General features: G+C 44.7%; 1 protein-coding gene across 1 annotated transcript in view; it reads right to left on the bottom strand.

Moving 5' to 3' along the window:
* The window catches only part of DNAAF8 (dynein axonemal assembly factor 8), a 146009-nt gene that overhangs the window by 100049 nt on the left and 24919 nt on the right, over positions 1 to 21041 (bottom strand). The window contains exon 10 of the mRNA XM_084818797.1: positions 18382 to 18526. Within this exon, the coding sequence (XP_084674923.1) occupies positions 18382 to 18526 (145 nt within the window). The remainder of the gene's footprint in view (positions 1 to 18381; positions 18527 to 21041) is intronic.

Here is a 21041-nt window from a genome sequence, read left to right on the forward strand (position 1 = left end):
TACGTATTATTATGTGTTCATTCTCACTTATTGTCAGCCACCTTGGGAGGCCTGTTGCCTGGCAGAAAGTTGGGATATAAATATTTAAAATAAACAAATGGGAAGCAACCATTTAAAACTAAGAATAAATACAAAATGGCTGAACAGTTTCATTCCTTCACACACACCCAGGTATAGAATGCCCCCATCACCAAACCTCCCTACCTGCAAAAAGCTAGTATTTCAACAAGAAGAGTTTTAGTCTAGTTTTCTCTATGGCAGGCTAGCAAGTGCAGAGTAAGGCATTTCTTTTAGGTGGCAAAGAAGTCAAACATGCCATTCTCACCAGTAGGTAGGGATGCTGGAGAAATTTGAGACAGAATAAAATGAGCTTGGATTACTAAGAATCCAAGCTGCAGAATCCGCTGCGGAGCGACCCCCTCAGGCAGCTTGGAGTCCGTGGACTTCCGGAAGATTTTTTTCACTTTCCTGAAATTTACGCATATACGTTTGTAGGAAAATACGTAAGTTTCTGCTGAGGAAACGTTGCATGGAATGGGGACAATACATTAATATTACATACTAAGGAAAATTATGTAAATACTTACGTAAATATTTATGTAAATGCTTATATAATTGTTTGCATATTTTTCCGCATGACAAAAAAAAAATATTTCCATTCATCTGTGGGCGGACAACGGAACAAAAGGCACCTGACAATCCGTGAAACACAGATGGAGCGGATTTTACACAGTCCGTACATCCCTACCAGTAGGCAGATGGTGTATGTCAGCCTCACCCCAACATGGCACCCTCCAACGCGTCTGGAGGATGCCACACTGGAGAAGGCTGCTGTACATTCTAAGAAACAATGTACCAGAGGCTGTTACTGCATTTCTGAATTGGCTCAAAAAGCCTCACACAGAGACAGGGCTTGAACCTGGGTTTCCCAAAGCCATAAGAATATAAGAAGAGCCCCAAGGCTGGATCAGACCAAAGCCCTAGTCCAGCGTTCTGTCCCCACAGTGGGAAGCCCACAAGCAGGACTTGAGTACAACAGCACCCTCCTGCTCATGTTCCCCAGCAACTGGTATCTAAAGGCAATATATAGCCATCGTGACTAGTAGCCATTGCTAGCTTTATCTTCCATGGATCTGACTAACCCTCTTTTAAAGCAGTCCAAATGGGTGGCCATCACTACGTCTTGTAGCAAATTCCATAGTTTGACTATGCACCGTGTGAAGAAGGCTCTATGAACTGGAATATGTTTTTTTTGTAGAAAATGTGGGGAAAGAATCAAACCTTCTGGTTAAGGAAAACAAAAGATGGACTCACAGGATCGTCCGTTTGGCTTTCAGGGTGAAGAATAGTTATGAAGGATTTGGAGAGGTGCTTTGGAGGTTTCCAGGAAATTGCTAACAGACAAGTCTAAATGTATCCTTTCTATGTTATTTTCACCCCAGCCTTGGTCATGGCAACTTAACAGGCAATCACTGACGAGTGGCAAATTGCTGACTGCAGACATCTGCCAAATGATACATCTGTTGCACACTTCTAAATGTGAACTGAATTTTCTAGGCGGTTTAGCAATTCTGGATAAATCCTCTGGCAGCAGCAACTCCCTTTGATTTGTGCCGAAATGGTGCTGGATTTGCACGCCTGTGTTGCACGATCCATGCAAGCCACGTGTGGATGGGAGGGCACAGAAGGCACACCAGGGGACTGTGTTTTTCATAGGTCAAAAGAATGGAAGCTGTTGAAACATAAAGACCCGAGGCTGCGGTTCTCAAACCACTTATTTTTTATTATATTTGTATCTCGTTCTTAGGACAGTGGATGTGGGGTTTCCCCCCATTTTAATCTTCATAACAACCCTGTGAGGTAGGCTAGGTAGAGATAAGTCACTTGCCCAAGGTTACACACGTGGTATAGTGGTAGTAGGTACTGGGACTCTCAAACTGGAGACTCTGGCAGCAAGGCCCAGGTATCTTATTCCCTCCTTGTACTACAGGGACAACTCTCAGCCTGATCTCTGTTGCACTGCGGTGCCAGTAGAGTAGTCAGGTGTCCTACTTTACAGAGGACAGTTCTCTATTTTGGAGAGCTGACAGGAAACACACAACTGCATTTTTGAGGGCTGGCTGGACTCTTATTTGAACGTATCCTCTATTTCAAGATGTTCCAGGCCAAGTCTGGTTTAAAGTCAAAGAAACATAAGGAGGGAGAGTAGCAGGACCCTTGAAGTTTGGCTATTGGGCAGTATAGAAATGAAACAAACAAACAAAGTTTCCCATCCACCGTTCACACCTGGGCAGCATACTGAGCAGCAGCACACAGGTTGCCTCGTCAGTCTTCTCTACTATGGTGAGCAGTATTGTATTTCTATTTAAATTATAGTAATTACTTCTAAATGTTCAGATAGATAGGTAGATCGATCAATAGATAGATCGACAGATCGATAGACAGACAGACATCAGCCTATGCGTTTTTTTTTTTAATTTTTGCAAATCTTTCTCCTCTTTTGTCCTTTTTTCTTTGTTTGGTGATGAATTTCCTCTTTTTTGCCCAACTGGCCACCCTAAGCCAAGGGGGCTGTAACAAAGGAAGGGGGCCAGGACCCCCTGACACTTTCCCTGTGATTTGAGCACTGCTTCCAGCCCAGTGGCAAGATATATGCCGTGACTCTTTGACCAAGGAGCCACATTCTGCCCTCTTTCTCCCTCGTTCAGAATCATCCATACTGCCTTTTTCAAGCATCCCAGGAAAAGGGACAGCCACCCAGTGCTAGATCTTCCGGTAGTAATTTAACATCAAACAACTTCTGGTCGTGTGGTCCAGTGAAAAAGGTACATCCAAAGGCTAACCCAGTTATAAATTGTTAGTGCTCAGGATAGGATGCAGAACTGTGTACTGGATTGTCCTCTCATTACCCAAATTGGACTGGAAGCATATCCCTTACTTCCCTCATTCTCCTTATGCCCATAAAAGTAGTAATAGTATCATTCTCTCCAATGAAATACGGCTGAATTTTTACTACCGAATAAAGACATTTGGAAATGTCAACTGTTTGTTCCTTTTCCTTCTTTGGGGAAGGCTAAAATAATGACAATGCCATCTGTTAGCAGATCTGGAGTTCCACATTAAGTTGTAAAATAGATCCGGGAACCACTGCGAGAATTGCTTTGTCACTGCAAAAAGAAAAATAATAATAATCCTGCATTCAACTGTCCCAACATACTGTAATTAGAGAAAGCATTTGACTGTAGAAAAGTGGGTAATATTGACAGTAATGGTGCAAGTGGTCTTTTAGTTAATGCACTTTAATACTGAATTTGTATTCCATTATACTAGCAGTTTCCTGCATATTAAACATTCTGAGGTCACTGATCTGAAAAATATGACTGTTTAGTATGGCACTGAAATGTCTGGACCTCAGCTGTACTGCAGATTTTTGAAATAAGCAAAGTATGGGCCTCCAAAGGAAGAAACTGAAAAACACTGTTGAAATAAGGCCACAGATAGGCAAAATGCCAACAAACAAAAGCTTTCTTTGCTGATCTCTCTTTCTTTACCCTAGTAGTTTGTTTCCTTAACATTTGTAGCTTGCTTTCCTTTTTAAATGCAAGTTTCTAACCCTTACAGTTGTAATTATACACTTGAGAATATGTGTGGTCAACACCTGAATAAGAATTCCAGTAATCAGAGGGTACAGCTACAGTACCTTGCATAGTTCTTTGCCCCATGACTAGCAGAGACAGAATATTTTATAAAGAATGGTGATACTTGCAGAATAATGTATGCTTGATTTGCGTAATGTATGCAGGTTACAGAATTCAGAATTTTCTGATGCAGAATTTGTTGTCCCACCCACCCCAATCATTGACATATTGCCCTGTCTATATTATATTAGGAGTGCAATCCGATGCATGTCTCAACAGAAAAAACTCCTACAACTCCCAGCATGCCCCAGCTAGCCATGCTGGCTAGGGCATGCTGGGAGTCGTAGGGCTTTTTTCTCTCTAAACATGCACAGGAGTGCGCCCTGGGTTATTTAAGATAAAAGCAGGCATCTCTCAATTCAGAATAGATGAATCACAGGTCAGAATTAAGATTGCCGGGAGAATTATCAACAACTTCAGATACGCAGATGACACCACCATAATGGCAGAAAGTGAAGAGGATCTAAAGAGCCTCTTGTTGAGGGCGAAAGAGGAGAGTGCAAAAGCTGGTTTGAAACTCAACATTAAAAAAACGAAGATCATGGCATCTGGCCCCATCACTTCCTGGCATATAGAAGGGGAAGAAATGGAAGCAGTGACAGATTTTATTTTCTTGGGCTCCAAGATCACTGCAGACGTTGACTGTAGCCATGACATTAAAAGACGCTTGCTCCTTGGGAGGAAAGCTGTGGCAAACCTAGACAGCATAGTAAGAAGCAGAGACATCACCTTGCTGACAAAGGTCCGCATAATCAAAGCTATGGTTTTCCCAGTAGTAACGTATGGCTGTGAGAGCTGGACTGTAAGGAAGGCTGAGCACCGAAGAATTGATGCTTTCGAACTGTGGTGCTGGAGAAGACTCTTATGAGTCCCCTGGACTGCAAGGAGGCCAAATCAGTCCATCCTAAAGGAAATCAACCCTGAGTGCTCATTGGAAGGACAGATACTGAAGCTGAAGCTCAAATATTCTGGCCACCTAATGCCAAGAGAAAACTCTCTGGAAAAGACCCTGATGCTGGGAAAGACTGAAGGCAAAAGGAGAAGGGGACGGCAGAGGATGAGATGGCTAGATAGCATCACCGATGCAATGAATATGGACTTGAGCACGCTCTGGGAGACAGCGCAGGACAGGAAGGCCTGTCGTGCTATGGTCTATGGGGTCACGAAGAGTCGGACACAACTGAACAACTGAACAACAAATCGGCTTTGAAACTGGGAGCAACACATAATACTGCTGTGTGACTGTGACAACAGATGGCAAAGGGGCTCAGTTCCAGGGGTGCATCCATTTAAGCAGTTTTTCATGCAATCTGCTACTGAAATTTTAAAGGGTGGGAGGTGCAGTCCTCGTTGCATCCTGGGATCTGTCATAATTTGTGCTCCACTTTCTAGGGTTGCACCATACAGATGCACACACACATTCTGTCTCTTTAAAGAAGTATGAGCCTTTACAATATTGGCCTCGGCAGAAATCTCTCACTGTTCTTCCTTATCGTTGTTCCTTTCTTCTTTTTTCCCCTTTTTCCCATTGCAACTGTTCATCTAGACCAAGGAGAAAGTAAATCTCCAGATGTTTTGGACTTCAACTCCCAGCATTCCTAAGCATTGGCCGTGCTGGCAGGGGTTTCAGGGAGTTGAAGTCCAAAACATCTGGAGAACTACCTTCTGCCCACCCCTGCCTGATCTATACATCTTTTTAATTATGGCCACAACCCTGGACAGCCATATAACACAGGTGTGTCTGTGCATACGGCTGGAGATGTTTTGACTGTTTTATCATAGCTGATCACCCGGCTGAACAAGCAAGTCAATTTTACATGGAAATGTGGTTTCCCCATTTCTCCAGGTGACTGGTGATATGGTAAAACTTTCCAAGCACTCCCAGCTGTGTGTGCACTTCTTCCCCATCCCTCCACACATCTGTCTGTCTAGAACTGAAGTTTCTGTATGCTAATTTCCCATCCAGTGCTCTTATCTGCTGGGCCACACTAGGTAGTAATGCACTACTAAATTGTGTGCATTTAGATGGAAACCTGAGAGAGAGAGAAAGGGGGGGAGCGCTAGTCCCTTGTCTGGGAAACAGCTCCTGCCCTGCTTGGCGATAAGGGTATATGGAATTCTATCTCCATTTCCCCTTGCAAAAATGGGGTCTGGAGTTAGCTAGAGAAAATATGCTTTGCTGCTTCCCTTTTCAGCCTCGTTCTGATTCTGTTGATGTGGATGGATTAGTACGTGGGGACCTCTGCTGGTCGTCCCACCAAAGTGGATGAAATTGTACAGGCTATAGCTTGTTTGTTTTTTTAACTTCTATTAACTTTCCCCTTAAGCCAAAGCAAGAAACGGCTTGGCCTGTCGAACTCTATCAGGAGTGTATTAAATAATATAGCTAAAAGTTCACTTTAATCAAATACAAAATGGACCAAGGATTACAAAAGACTCAATTCTTCATATCTCTACAAGGTCATTAAAAAAAAAAATCTAATTAGGGGAACAAGACCAAACGAAGCTAGAACTGGGCTTCAAGCATTTCACTGTTATAACTGGGAACTGGCAAAGGCTCATCTGTGACAAAAGACTTTCAGCTAAACTCCTGCCTCACATGTCTGACCTCTCTCTTCCCTAGCCTTTACAAAATCCATGTTAACTCTTAGACCCAATTTGTGCATGCAGTAAAAACAAGTGGGAATGCTTTTCCTAGGCTATACAACTTCAGGTTGCAGGTGGAGGTAGTCCTCCCCACACCAATTCACCTTGCATGTAGAAAACTAGCCTGTCAGGGAGAAGGGTCTGGGTTAGCCTTCGCCCTGGCATGCTGTTTTTTGAAGTGCTTGGAGCTTTTTCATGGAACAGAACTGAAACATGCAAACTCTCACCTGCAGCTAGAAGTGATACAATCCAGGAAAAAAAAACTGGTACAGTTATCACTTGATTTTGCTGTGTGAATAAACAGAGGCATTATCCACGTAGTCATTGAAAGTGTGCCACAGGCATTTCACTGTAGCCATTGGCTGAACTTTAAAGAGCTGTTTTATGTCTGACCAAGGGACTGCGCAGTCCCAGGAAGAATTCTGTTTAAGGAGGAGACGTTATTGAAGACATAGTCAGCTAATCCAAAGACAGTATGGAAAGTACAACTTGCCCTGAATGTGGCTGCGAAAGTTCTGATGGGAACTTTCATATCTAGATGATATTTATTTCATTTATATCTTGCCTTTCCTCTAAGGAGCCCAAAGTGGTATACATGATCCTCCTTCTCTTCATTTTATCCTCACAACAACCCTGCAAGGTATGTCAACTTGTACTGATCCTTTACCGCAGGGGTGGGCAACTTGTGGGCCTCCAGGTGTTTTGGCCCACAACTCCCTTCAGCCCTAGCCAGCATAGCCAAGGGTCAGGGATGATAGGAGTTGTAGCCCAAAAGATCTGGACGGCCACTAGTTGCCCACCCCTGCTCAGTACCACTTTGCTTCTGGGCTCAATTAAAAGGGTTAGCTTTGACCCGTAAATACCTAAACTAGCCTTTCCCATCCTGGTGTTTTCCAGATGTTTTGGATTACAATTCCCAGCATTCCTGTCCATTGCCCATGCTGGCTTGGGCTGATCCATGGGATGGTCCAAGACATCTGCAGGGCACCAGGTTGGGGAAGGCTGCCCTGAACAGTTTGCGCCCAGAATTTCTCAGGAATCACATTTCCCCCATATGAGCCTTCTCAGGACCTTCTTTCCATTCCAGGAGCTCTCCTTTCAGTACCTCCACTGTGTTAGATATGGCGGGTGGGTACTTGGGAGAGGGAAGTTTGTGCTGTCGCACCAGGGATTTGGAACAACAAAAGAAATACAACAGGCCTATTGACTGCCTGCTTTTAGGCAGGCAGTGGACACATTTTTATTTAAGCTAGGTGTTTATTGTTTTTAAGACTCTGATGTTATGTTTTCTGCTGCTGCCTTAAATGGCTGTGTATGTTGCTGTGAGTAGTCTTTGTTTTCTGTGGAATTTTAACTTGTGTTTATTGTACTGTTATTTTTGCAAGCCACCTTGTGTTACTTTGAAACAACAACAACAAAGGGAGAGGGATAAATAGGGTTGCCATTTATACATCACCAAAAAAGAGAAAATGCATCACCAAAAAATGAAAGGAAGGAAGGAAGAAAAGAGGACAAAGGGGGACACAGATTTGTATATCATAGAATCATAGAATAGTAGGGTTGGAAGGGGCCTGCAAGGCCATCGAGTCCAACCACTGCTCAATGCAGGGATTCACATATAATATTTGAATATTCTAATTTAGATGTATAGATGAAAATTTAGAAATAAATGACATTTAAACAGAAATATAACACAGCTCAGCATGATGGGGAAGACTGCGACCAGGTGCCCTGCTGATGGGCAAGTTCAAGGCCCCTGCCTTCCCTCCTTATGGTTCTTTTTTCTTTACAGTGGACTTGAATTAGACAGACCTTCAAACAAAGGATGCCTTCAAGCAGAGGACTGTTCTCTGTACGGTGGGCCACATAGCCATTCTAGGCATAAAAATGACAACTGATGACAACAACAACAACATCATCCTCTTGGGTGTGCTGATTGAGCTGCATGCTTCTTTGGATCCTGGTCGACGGGCACTAGTTCCACTGGCAACTTTGCCCTGACAACAGTTTGGTTAACCCTCCAAAAATCATCAGTGGTCACGAGGACAAGGTAAGTGGGAGGAAAGTAGCTGCATTGCTGTTCACCTCCCTTGAAAGAAGGCTGGTGAGATCTGCCCTCCCAGTGGAGGGCAAGGCACACTGCCTCCAAAGGATAAATTAAACAAAATGGCGAGTTGGGCTGGGAGGGGAAAGAATGACATGTCACTAAAGAATGATGCGTCACTAAAGAATGATGCATCACTAAAGAATGATGTGTCACTAAATGACGTGTCATTAATGAATGACATGTCACTAATTGTATCGCAAACAATATCTAAGAGGTACCAATGACACTCACACAGCTAGAGCTGGAATGAGAGCTGCAATCTGTCACATACTTTCCTAGGAATGAGCCCCACCAAACACAACAGGAGTAAACATGAATGGGATTGGGCTGCACAAGACTGAGCTATGATCCAAGAAGTCTGGTTTCAACCTGGCCTTTGCTGTAAATTCACTCAAAGGCCTTAGGCAAGCCATGGTCTCGCAGCCTCAGAACCCCCATCTGCCTTGTGGGGATCATAACACCAACCTATCTTATAGGGCTGTTGCAAGGAACAGCAAAAGAATGAATGTAATGGGCTCTGAAAACATGAAAGCACTGTGTGCTAAGGATTCTTACCACAGTCCATAACATGCTTGTGATGGCGATGAAACCTCTGTTGATGAGCTTGGCTGGTCAGTCAGAACAGCCTCTGCCTGCCATGGGCTGAGCCACTCTGATCCCGACTGCCATTGGCTGAACTGCTCTGACACTAGAGAGGGGAAGGTTAGGAAGGTCTTAGGAAAGAGGGGCAGAAGAAACAGGGTCCTAGGAAAGGAAGGTTGGGACTGGTCCAGAGGAATAAGCTGAAAGGGGGATCATAGAATCATAGAATAGTAGGGTTGGAAGGGACCTACAAGGCCATCAAGTCCAACCCCCTGCTCAATGCAGGAAGCCAAGTCAGAGAATCCCTGACAGATGGCTGTCCATCTGGGCAAGGAAGGGCAAGGAAAAAGGAAAACCAGAAAAGAGAAGGGCTGGATCGGAGAAGGCACACATGGCTGGGAGCTACAAGGGCAAGAAAGGCTGAAGCTCACACACTGATTTGAAATAAGTAGCCAAATCTTTGGCTGCAGGCCCCTCGTAACATTCATTTTTCACAGGTACAAAATATTTCACTTTGAATGCCTGTAAAATGTGCGTGTCCATTTCCAGGCACTAAAAATGCTGCAGCTAGGGCTGGAACGAAGGACCTCTCAAGCTGGGATCATATGTTTGAATAGCAGAGTGTGCACTGGCTGAATGAGTAGTTTGCAGAAGCTGCTAAATGGCTTCTGGACACATTTCCTAGGGTTGCCTCCTCTAAGGCAGGGTTGGCCAGAAGGTAGAGCAGGATGTACTGGGAGATCTCTGGATGACTTGCGATGGACAATAGTTTCCTGCTCCCCAGCGTTCAATAACGATAGCAAAATGACTTTTCCCGCCAAAATTTGGCTGCTGCAATGAAGAAGGCTTGGGGTAACCAGGTGTGGACCTTTGCATGAAAGGACAGTGAGCTCAGTTCAGTTCTGGTGCTGAAAATAAATCCCTAGGCTCAGAATGTGGTTGGGGCACCCTGTTCTTTAATGCTAAGCTTACGTCTTCTGCACTTGGCTCTGGTTGGTGGATCTTGGTGTTCTACAAAGCAGATCCAACAAACCTGAAGTCTTTCCAATTTTGCAATAAGAAGGAAGACAACAAGATGGGTTTGGCATGATGTATCTATAGCGAGAAGAATTTAGCAGGTCCTCTCTTCCCCACGGGTGCCTGCAATGAAATGATGTGTTCTTTCTCACATCTGAATTGGTGCACAGAGATAGCAGACTGTACATGAGAGCCCAGCGACTATACAGGCTGATCCTATATATCTTTACTTGGAAGTAGGTTTCACTGTGTTGAATGGAACTTTCTCACAAGTAGCAGTGCTTAAGATTGCAGCTTTAATGACACTACCCATGGCTGGTTCAGATGTATTTGTAATCCTTTCTTGAATCGAGGCGCTGGTTTCATTAAATAGCGAGATTTAACTTTATTTCAGAGTTTATTCAATAATAGGATTCAGGGGCCACCTGGTGGCTGTTTGGCAAATCGCTGTTCTGTGTCGGTTTGCTGCTACATCAAAGTGCTGAGGGAAGTTTCATGCAAGACAAGTGTCCTCCATAGCTATCAATTCGATGCAGGAAACAGCATGTACCCAGCGTCTCCCATCACATGGACACATCTGCACATAGCTATTTCATAGCATGTATCTGCTGCAGGAACTCGGTGCCAATCAATTTGTTTGGTTTGTTTAATGATGTTTGCATACCGCTTTTCAGCCATAATGGGCAGTATCCAACAGGTCACTTATGCCCCCACCAATTCTTTTGCATCCCACCAATTCCCTTACACAGCGCCCATTGTGGAATGGAGGTTTAGCGCTTCTGGGGGCAACACAAAACAAGAAAAAACACAAATTTCTGGAACAGGGCAGGACAGCGGAGCTCACATAAAGGAGCCATCTGTCCCGATCTAGAGACAAGCGTTTCCATTCATTTCAGGGCTTCCTATAGGAAATGCTAAATCCCCACTGCATAAGCGGTGAGTCCCGCTTGTGCAATGGAATTGGCAGGACCCACCGCTTGCGGAAGGGAATCGGCAGGGTGCAAAAGAATCGTTGGGAGTGTAAGCACCCCGCTGGATAGTGCCCGGTGGTTCTTTAAGGGGTTCACAATAAATAATGTTGGATTTGTAGGTGGATGACATTGCCATCATGCGGTAGATCCCATAAAGTAGGAAGATAGAAAGCTGCCTTATACGAGGTCCATTTAACCATTGGTCCATCTAACCCAGGATTGTCTACACTGGTTATTTATTTTATTTACAATATTTAAATACCATTCCACATCAAAAGATTTTGCAGCAGCGAACAGCAGAGATAAAAGAATAGAACACCATATTAAAACAATGAAAACATTTTCAAAGAAACAAATTCTGAATTTAATAAACGATGACTGGTCACTCAAGGAAGGGCTCTCAGAAACAAAACACTGTCTCCAGGAGGCACCGGAAGCAACACAATGTTGGCAGCCGCCTGGCCTCCAGAGGAAGGGATTTCCACAGATTAGAAGCTGCACTTCCAAGCTTCATACAGGAGTCACTCCCAACCCTGCCTGGAGATGTCAGGGATTGAACCTGGGACGTCCTTTCAGGATGCAAAGCATGTGCTCTACCACCGAGCTATGGTCCCTTCCCTAAAGGGTACATCCAGGCATTGGAGAAGATACTTTCTGAATATTATTGTCCTGCTGGTCTGAGATAATTCCTGAGACAAGAGAAATGAGCTTCTTATATAATCTTTCTGTTTTCCAACAGAAACGAACTGCGGCTGATGCCCAAGTGTCATGGTTCTTGGCACTGCGTGCCTCGAAGGTGATGGTGGCAAAGGAGGGGTACTCAGGTGGGTAGGCAGATGTTCTCATCCTAGTCCTCCAGGTGATTCTGCTGCCAATGCTGGTATTGCTCGGGACAAGCCCTTCGAACTCTCAGGGGCAGTGACTGTTGGAGACACTGGGTGGACAGCAACATATCACGTCCTCTAGTATTGCTGCCTCACGAGATCCACAAGGGAAATAGCACAAAAGCAGGGTTCTAGTTTTAAGCTCCACAAGCCAGATGTTTTCAGTCTCTGTGGGGGCAGGACTTCCTGCCATATGTACCATGCAGTGGAACAGACACGTGTACATTCATCACACATGACCGTGGGTAGACACACGGCGCATGCAAATAATTTGTACATTTGTTTTCAGAACATGGTTTTGCTCCACTTTTCTCTGGGAGGCTTGAAGCAGCTTAGTAAATAAGCCATGAATCATAATGTAAATCAGAAAGTGTCTGCTGTAAATGAAGACTCTGAACCTTTTCCCCTAGAACTCGATATATCTTCTTCAAGGTCTGTTTGTATTTTTGCTTGCACTGACTATGCGGCCAGGTGGATTTGATGCTGATGGACCACCTTTAGAAAGGCTTCTGCAAGCAGCTACCCACTGGGCCTGGGCCATTAAGATGGAAGTTCTGCTGGCTGAAAAGGGGGTCCCACAGACTCAGGGTAGCTGCTGAAGTCTCTGGCTCTCAGCCCCTCACTTTCCAACCAGCAGAACCCAGCTGATCACCTTCCTGTCGCCAGCCATTGGGCCCTGGCAGTTAAGATGGTAGTAATACCCTGTCAGGGCAGAGCTATAGACAGCTGTTAGAGGGGAACCAGGGAGGAAAGTTGTGCCAGGGAGTCGGAGCCAAGGGACAATGCCAGGAGTCAGAGCTAAAGAACACACCAGAGCCCTGGCAAAATCTTAGCCCAATCGGGAACCCTTTCCTGTGGGTTGAATGGCCAGCCTGAGTGGGAAGAGCCAGGCCAGAGCCTGATACTTCCCTGTCCTAGAACATGTTCCAAATTGCAGCTCTGGAAGAGGTTCCAGACGGCACACAGGTAGCTCGTGAGAAGAGTCCCTTTAAAAAGCAGACACCACTTCTCCCACTTTGACAGCAGAAAGCCAGTTGCGTTGACTCCACGTTACTGCGAGGAAGCCCTCCTGTAGCGTTGGGTGCCACACATACACAAGTGAATCAGTGCAGTACTTCATATAGTACACTGTGTGCTGCAGGGCTCAGGAGTATGTTGAATCAATTAAATGGGAGGATTTCGGTGGGGCATGTCTAGTTTAAATCAAAATCTCCCACGATGCTGCAATACCTACGATTTGCTCTTAATGCAGCCTTACGAGTTATTCCCTAGAAGTGGCTAGCCTTCAAGTAGCTTTCCTAATGCCAATGTAGGTCATTTGTGGCCTACAAGAAAAATAAGTAATGGCTAAGTAATAAGTAAATAAGAAAGGCTTTCCTGACAGGTTACCCAAAAGTGATTCTTGGTGTCCAGGTAAATGGCGGCTCCCAAGCCTGATTTAAAACCATATCTGTGCCAGTTATCCTTTAACCAGCTTGAGCACTGGAGCTCTGTTTATATCTCCGCTGAATTCAGTTTATACATAGCCGTGGAACAAAATCTGCACAAATTAGCTCCCGATTTAGCTCAACAGACCAAATTTAATTCACAGTTACATTTATACAGCATCAAAAGGAACAGAAGCAGAGAGGGATTCCCCAAAAGAACAGAGGGATATGCCTCCCCAAAGGCAGCACAGAGGGGTAAGCCAAGGATAGAGAGACGGCATGAAGTCTAGATTTCCCTCCTGACTCTAAAAAGAGTTGAGACCATTAATATAATTGCTAATGTAATTTTTTTTTTAAAGGAGGAGGCGATGAGGAAGTGTATTACTTTCTAAGCAGCTTCATTAGGCAGTGAAGGGCTTCCAAGCTCCTCCAGTGTAATTACTGTTCAACTCAATTACTGAGATGCATTATGAATGACCTGAAATATTACCATGTTTCTGGTCTAGGTCAGTCATTCCAAGACTGTGTACTAGACCACACCAGCATCCCACAAAAGAACTGCTAGTGTGCTGTGAGGAATAAATAAAATAATTCAAGGCTTCTTGGGAGCCAAATGCTCTTGGCCACGGAGGAAACTGCCCACTCTTTCTATGCATGATTCACTGCTCTATTAGGGTCCAGTAGGGTCAGAGGCAAAAGGGATAGTCCAAATAGGCTGGTGGCCAGTTTCTGAGGTCAGGAGTTGTTGGATTCTGTGCAGTTCCCAGTGTGGTGAGGCAATGAACTGCAGGTGGAAGCTTCTCAGTGAAGAACTTTCCAGACCTAGACTGACTCTGTCCATCCATGCTGACCACTGGACTCTTCTGGGCAGGGAGGAGTTTAAAGGGCTCCATGTTTCAGCTGAGCCTTGCTCAACCAACATGGCCTTCCTGAGCTCTGGTTTGTTCCTGTATCCTTGGGCCCTGCCTCCGGCTTTATCCTCCAGTTCTGGCTTGCTCCTTGCTCCTGCTTCCTGGCTTGCTTTTCAGTCCTGACATATTCTTTGGACATGTACCATTTCAAGCCATGGGTTCTGTTCAGGTCCTGCATTGGAGCCTGGGCTGCAGCATTCTGCTATGGATCAGATCTTGAGCAGGGGTCCGGTCAGGTTTCTCAGGGAAGCAAGCAAGAAAGAGAACAGCACTACAGGAGGCTCCAAGTAGCATTGGGGCTGAAAGCAAGACAGGGTGTCTGTATGTTGCTCCAACAAAGAGCAGAGCAAAACTGAAATAAGAGTGTGGCTGCCTTTAGGCTGGTTGGCCCCACCTCCACACGAACTGAGGTGTCTGCTAAAACAGCCCAGACCCGTTTAAGAGACATCTCAGGCTGTGATGACATGGGAGTGGCTGTGGCATGCTCATGGCCCAAGTCCTCAGAGTATAAGGATGGTTATGTGACCAACTGGCCCTGGGGTCTTTCTGGAAAACTGGGTCCCAAAGAGGTAGAAGCCTCATGACACCTGTCCATAGCTGAGTCATCTCCCTGAGCCATTAGCTCAGGTGCCTCTTCTTCTGAGGACCAGGGGTCAGAATCCTCTGAGGATGAAGGTTCGAGGTCCTGGTCCATGTCAGGTCATGATTATTGCCTTGCCCCACAGCTTCTGTTTCACCTCAGACTTCTGCCCATGACTTCTGTTTCTGACAAGCAAGGGTCCAAAGGGGTAGAGGCAGAAAATATGGCTGGAGATGGGCTGGTGGTCAGATACCAGATAAGGATCAGAAGGACCAAAAGTAAGAGACTTGGTCAAGGATGGGCTTTTGGCCAGAGGCGAAGTGTACACAGGGTTAGGACTACTCAAAATGGCATAATTGAAAATTAACTTGGAAAAGCAGCACTGGGGAAATGTGGTGCCTAGAAATAAATAGATATTTCTTAGTCATGCTCATTTCCAAATCTCTAAGGGACGCAGCTGCCAAATTATAACTGCTTTCGTTTCACATGTCAAAATGACTTAATTCTTCAATCTGTGCATAAATGAAAAAGAAGAAAGAAGAAAATTCTAATCTGAGACACAGAAAGTGCTGCTGTCAGACTGTCTTTCAGACCTGTCTCAAAAAGGACAGCTGCATATGGACTGGTGATGCTACTTTTTCCTTTTGAAATGTTTTATTAATTGAAGTTTACAAAGAATAAGGATCTGTCAAATAGGAGATCCATGCGTGAATTGCAAACCACGTGGAACTGTTAGCATGTTGGCACTGCTAACACAGTATCGTGAAGTGAGTGATATAAGTGAAAGAATTCTATCTTTATAAATAATTTAGATGAAAGAATATGAGTCTACTTATCAGATTGGCAGATGATACAAAACTGTGCAGGCCTGCTACAAAATACTCTGAAGGATTGAATTCCAAACGATCTCGATCAATGGAAGAACTAAACAATAAAATGAACCAAGACAAATGTAAAATATTAGAGGGAAGGAAGGAAGGCAGGCAGGCAGGCAGGCAGGCAGGCAGGCAGGCTTATTGGTGTGTTCATTTCTGGTCTCATTTGGGGAAGACTGACCAGAAAACAGGCCATGCCCTTTATGACAGGCAAAGACCTCACTTCTTTAGTTTAACAAATGGGAATTTTTAATCATATTTATTTTTAATATTTACAGCTGACATGAATCTAACCCCAAAGAGTGACTCAGCGGCCTAAGACTGAATACAGATCCTGAGGTACGGCAAGCTCCAAACTCAGATTCAGCCCTGGCTGGAGGACTAAATGGCCAATCTGGAACCTGAAGCCACTAATTCTGACCAGGCAAGTGGGTAGCCTGAACCATCTGATGAGTTAAATGCCCAAGGTCCCTCACTCCTCTGGGAACCCCCACTTCAGAGCCGGAAGGGACACTGGAAGGCTAGTGGCAGGTGGAGGAAGGCCCAAGCCAGAGTGTCTGAGCCGTCATCAAGGTCTCCATTTAGCTTTGTTTGCGCTTTGTCAAAGCAACCCCCAGTAGCTGTTTGGGAGCTGTCCCTAGTCCTGCAGGTCATGCTTCTCATCCTGACTTTGGCAAAGTTCTCCCTGAAGTGGTAAACCTGTGCCATCTTGAGCATGTTGTTTTCAGACTGCAGGCACAGGTTTACATGGACTAAATGATCCTCCATACAAAAAAGATTAACATAGAAAAGTAGCATGCCAGGGAGAAGGATGAGGCTAGAATCCTTCTCCTGACTTGCTAGTTTTCTACATGCAAGCAATTGTTTGTATAGAGGAGCATTCAGCCGTGGAAGCCCTCACCTGCTGTCTGAAGTGGCACAGCCAAGACCCCAATCAGAAGTAGACTACTGTCTTAAGAACATAAGAAGAGCCCTGCTGGATCAGGCCAAGGGTCCATCTAGTCCAGCATTCTGTTCACACAGTGGCCAACCAGCTGCCTATGGGAAAGCCACAAGCAGGACATGAGTGCAAGAGAACCCTCCCACCCATGTTCCCCAGCAACTGGTTCACATAGGCTCACTGCCTCTGGCAGTGGAGGTAGCACATGGCCATCAAGACTAGTTGATAGCCTTCTCCTCCAGGAATTTGTCCAACCCCCTTTTAAAGCCATCGAAATTGGTGTCCATCACTACATCCTGTGGTAGCAAATTCCATAGTTTAACTATGTGCTGTGTGAAGAAGTACTTCCTTTTATCTGTCCTGAGTCTCCCACCAATCAACTTCATAGGATGACCCTGGGTTCTAGTATTTTGAGAGAGGGAGAAAAGCAGTCTTGTCTTTTGATAGTCCCCACATCTTGCTCTCTGAGCAATGTACCACCTCCTCCTGGCCATTGGCTATCTCTTGGCTAACAGTGCTAAGAGCTGTGAACAGTGCTTCCTGGGCCCCGCCAGGTAAGATACATAAAGTGGCTTATACTACATCAGTGACTAACTCAAGCCAGTTAACAATACCAGGATCTGCTAAGGCCACAATAAAAACATAAGTCATAACAATATCCACAATAAGACCAAAGAAAGTAAATCACAAATGCCTGCCTCAACGGGAAGGTCTTCCTTTGCCTTGCAAAAGATGGCAAGGCTGAGCTCTGGCCCATTTTCAAAAGATGTGCAACAAAACAGAGGCAAGAGTGCAGTTAATCAAACAAGGATCAAGGACCACAATAACATGCTACACAAAATGCAGCAAAACAGCTAAGGAGAATAGTACATCTTGCATTTAGTCTCGCTGTCCTACCAGAATACATCATATTGGGATTTGTTAAGGCATCCTATGCAAAATGTGAAGGGTTAGGGATACGGAGAAAATACACTTGAGGAAGAGATGGCCGTGGGAGGGAAGATTAATATGGGATGGTTTCTGCTGGAAATGTTTGTCTTTGTTTCCCCCTTTCAACTTGGAATTTCTAGAAATGTTGTATTTTGGAGGGTGGGGGTGTTTCCATCCAGTAAGCTGCCCTGAGCCTGTGGGATGGGAGTGAGTGGGTTAAAACCTAAGTAGACAGATCTGTCTGTCTGTCTGTCTGTCTGTCTATCTATCTATCTATCTATCTATCTATCAGTCATCAGCTCAGGCCCTGTTCTGGGTTTCTCCAAGTTCAGGTAGGTGGTTACCAGGGTCAGGGCCTCATCCAGGTTGTGTACCACTCTCCCCACCACATTTACCAGCCTGCTCTGCTCATTTAAATTTGGTGGCTTTCATCCACCAAAAACAACAACACTGCAGATATTTGCTGCTGTTCTATCTTGCCCTATTATTCTATTTCAATGGCTTTAATGGTGTTATGGGTTTGTTTGTTTTTAAAGAGTCTCAAGCTGTGTCAGGGGAACCCATTTTTGGTCAAAGGCTGGGATGATAAATTCATTAAGTAGAGAAATAACAGCTAAAACTTCTCGCTCCTGTGCTCACATAGTCTGGCATGACCCACATTGGAAAACCCTCCTCAGACTGCCACTAGCATACCTAAAGCTTTGGCTTTAAATAAATACAGCCAGAAGACAACCAAGGTCAAAAGGAAGTCAGCTGCATAAAGCATGAGATCCCTGGGAAAAGGATGTCCTTTGGCTATTCTGTGCTACTGACCGCATGGAACAAGATGGGGGTTTGTTCTGCCATGGGCTGCTTCCCAGTGGTGGAGTGCTGAGGCTTTAATTTCTCCAGCTGCTCCTGGAGTCTCTGTTTCTTGAGCTTCTCCTTTACCTGCTTTTCTTTCTGGCTTTCTTCTGCCCTACAAAATGCAAGCACAGGGAAATCCTTTTGTTTTTTTAAAATGTGAATGGTATGGTAAAATTGCCACTCGGAAAGGAAAGGAAAGCGCACAAGCAGTCAGGTTCCCATGTGTTTTGAGAAAATCTCTTTATCAAAGAAATCTCTAAATTGTACACTTAAAAAATATCCGGTTACAAAATTACATACTCTTAAAAAGACAATACCCAAATTGCTAAAATATAGCTGACAAATTCTATAATAAGAAGGTAACAATAATAATCCCCTTCATGGATCACTGCCTTGTTGTGGCAAAGGGGCTTGCGTAACTCAGTGAAGCCATAAGCTATGCCGTGCAGGGCCACCCAAGACGGACAGGTCATGGCAGAGAGTTCTGACAAAATGTGGTCCACTGGAGAAGGAAATGGCAACCCACTCCAGGATTCTTGCCAAGAAAACCCCATGGAACGTATCACAAGGCTAAAAGATATGACGCCGGAAGATGAGCCCCTCAGGTCGGAAGGTGTCCAATATGCTACTGGGGAAGAGCAGAGGGTATTTCCAAGTAGCGCCAGAAAGAGTGAAGCGGCTGGGCCAAAGCCGAAAGGACACTCAGCTGTGGATGTGTGTGGTGGTGAAAAGAAAATCCAATGCTGTAAAGAACAATATTGTTTAGGAACCTGGAATGTCAGATCAATGAATCAAGGTAAGCTGGAGGTGGTCAAACATGAGATGGCAAGATTGAACATCGACATCTTGGGAATCAGCGAACTAAAATGGACAGGCATGGGCGAATTTAGTTCAGTTGACCATTATATCTACTATTGTGGGCAAGAATCTCTTAGAAGAAATGGAGTAGCACTCATAGTCAACAAAAGGGTGGGAAAAGCAGTACTGGGGTACAATCTTAAAAATGATAGAATGATCTCAGTACGAATCCAAGGCAAACCATTCAACATCACAGTAATTCAAGTCTATGCCCCAACCACTGAGGCCGAAGAAGCTAAGGTTGATCGGTTCTATGAAGACCTACAACACCTTCTAGAACTAACACCAGAAAAAGATGTCCTCTTCATCATAGGGGATTGGAATGCTAAAGTAGGAAGTCAAGAAATCACCGGGATAACAGGCAGGCATGGCCTTGGTGTACAAAATGAAGCAGGACAAAAGCTAATAGAGTTTTGCCAAGAGAACATGCTGATCATAGCAAACACTCTTTTCCAACAGCACAAGAGGCGACTCTACACATGGACGTCACCAGATGGTCAATATCGAAATCAGATTGATTATGTCCTTTGCAGCCAAAGATGGAGAAGTTCCATACAGTCAGTAAAAACAAGACCTGGAGCTGACTGTGGCTCAGATCATGAGCTGCTTCTTGCAAAATTTCGGCTGAAATTGAAGAACATAGGGAAAACCACTAAACCGTTCAGGTATGACCTAAATCATATCCCTGATGAATATACAGTGGAGGTGAGGAATAGATTTCAGGGATTAGACCTGATAGACAGAGTGCCTGAGGAACTATGGACGGAGGTCCGTAACATTGTTCAGGAGGCAGCAACGAAATCCGTCCCAAAGAAAAAGAAATGCAAGAAAGCCAAGTGGCTGTCTGATGAGGCTTTACAAGTAGCTGAGGAAAGAAGGGAAGCGAAAAGCAAGGGAGAAAGGGGAAGATATATCCAACTGAATGCAGAGTTCCAGAGAATAGCAAGGAGAGACAAGAAGGCCTTCTTAAATGAACAATGCAAAGAAATCGAGGAAAACAACAGAATGGGAAAGACTAGAGATCTCTTCAAGAAAATTGGAGACCTCAAGGGAACGTTTTGTGCAAAGACGGGCATGATAAAGGACAAAGAAGGCAGGGACCTCACAGAAGCAGATGAGATTAAGAAGAGGTGGCAAGAATACACAGAAGAACTATACAGGAAAGATCTGAATGTCCCTGATAGCCATGATAGTGCGGTCACTGAACTTGAGCCGGACATCCTAGAGAGTGAAGTCAAGTGGGCCTTAGGAAGCATTAGTAACAACAAAGCTAGCGGAGATGACAGTATTCCAGCCGAGCTATTTAAAATCCTAAAAGATGATGCTGTTAAAGTGCTGCATTCAATATGCCAACAAATCTGGAACACTCAACAGTGGCCACAAGACTGGAAAAGGTCAGTTTACATTCCAATTCCAAAGAAGGGCAATGCCAAAGAGTGTTCAAACTACCGCACAATTGCGCTCATTTCACATGCCAGCAAGGTGATGCTCAAAATCCTACAAGCTAGGCTTCAGCAGTATGCGAACCGAGAACTACCGGAAGTACAAGCTGGGTTTCGAAGAGGCAGAGGAACTAGAGATCAAATCGCCAACATTCGCTGCATCATGGAGAAAGCAAGAGAATTCCAGAAAAACGTCTATTTCTGCTTCATTGACTACGCTAAAGCCTTTGATTGTGTGGATCACAACAAACTGTGGCAAATTCTTAAAGTGATGGGAGTACCAGACCACCTTACCTGTCTCCTGAGAAACCTGTACGAGGGTCAAGA

Source organism: Heloderma suspectum, chromosome 12 (assembly GCF_057233095.1).
Source record: "Heloderma suspectum isolate Gila_16-S chromosome 12, 16-S_ref, whole genome shotgun sequence".
NCBI classification, from domain to species: domain Eukaryota; kingdom Metazoa; phylum Chordata; class Lepidosauria; order Squamata; family Helodermatidae; genus Heloderma; species Heloderma suspectum.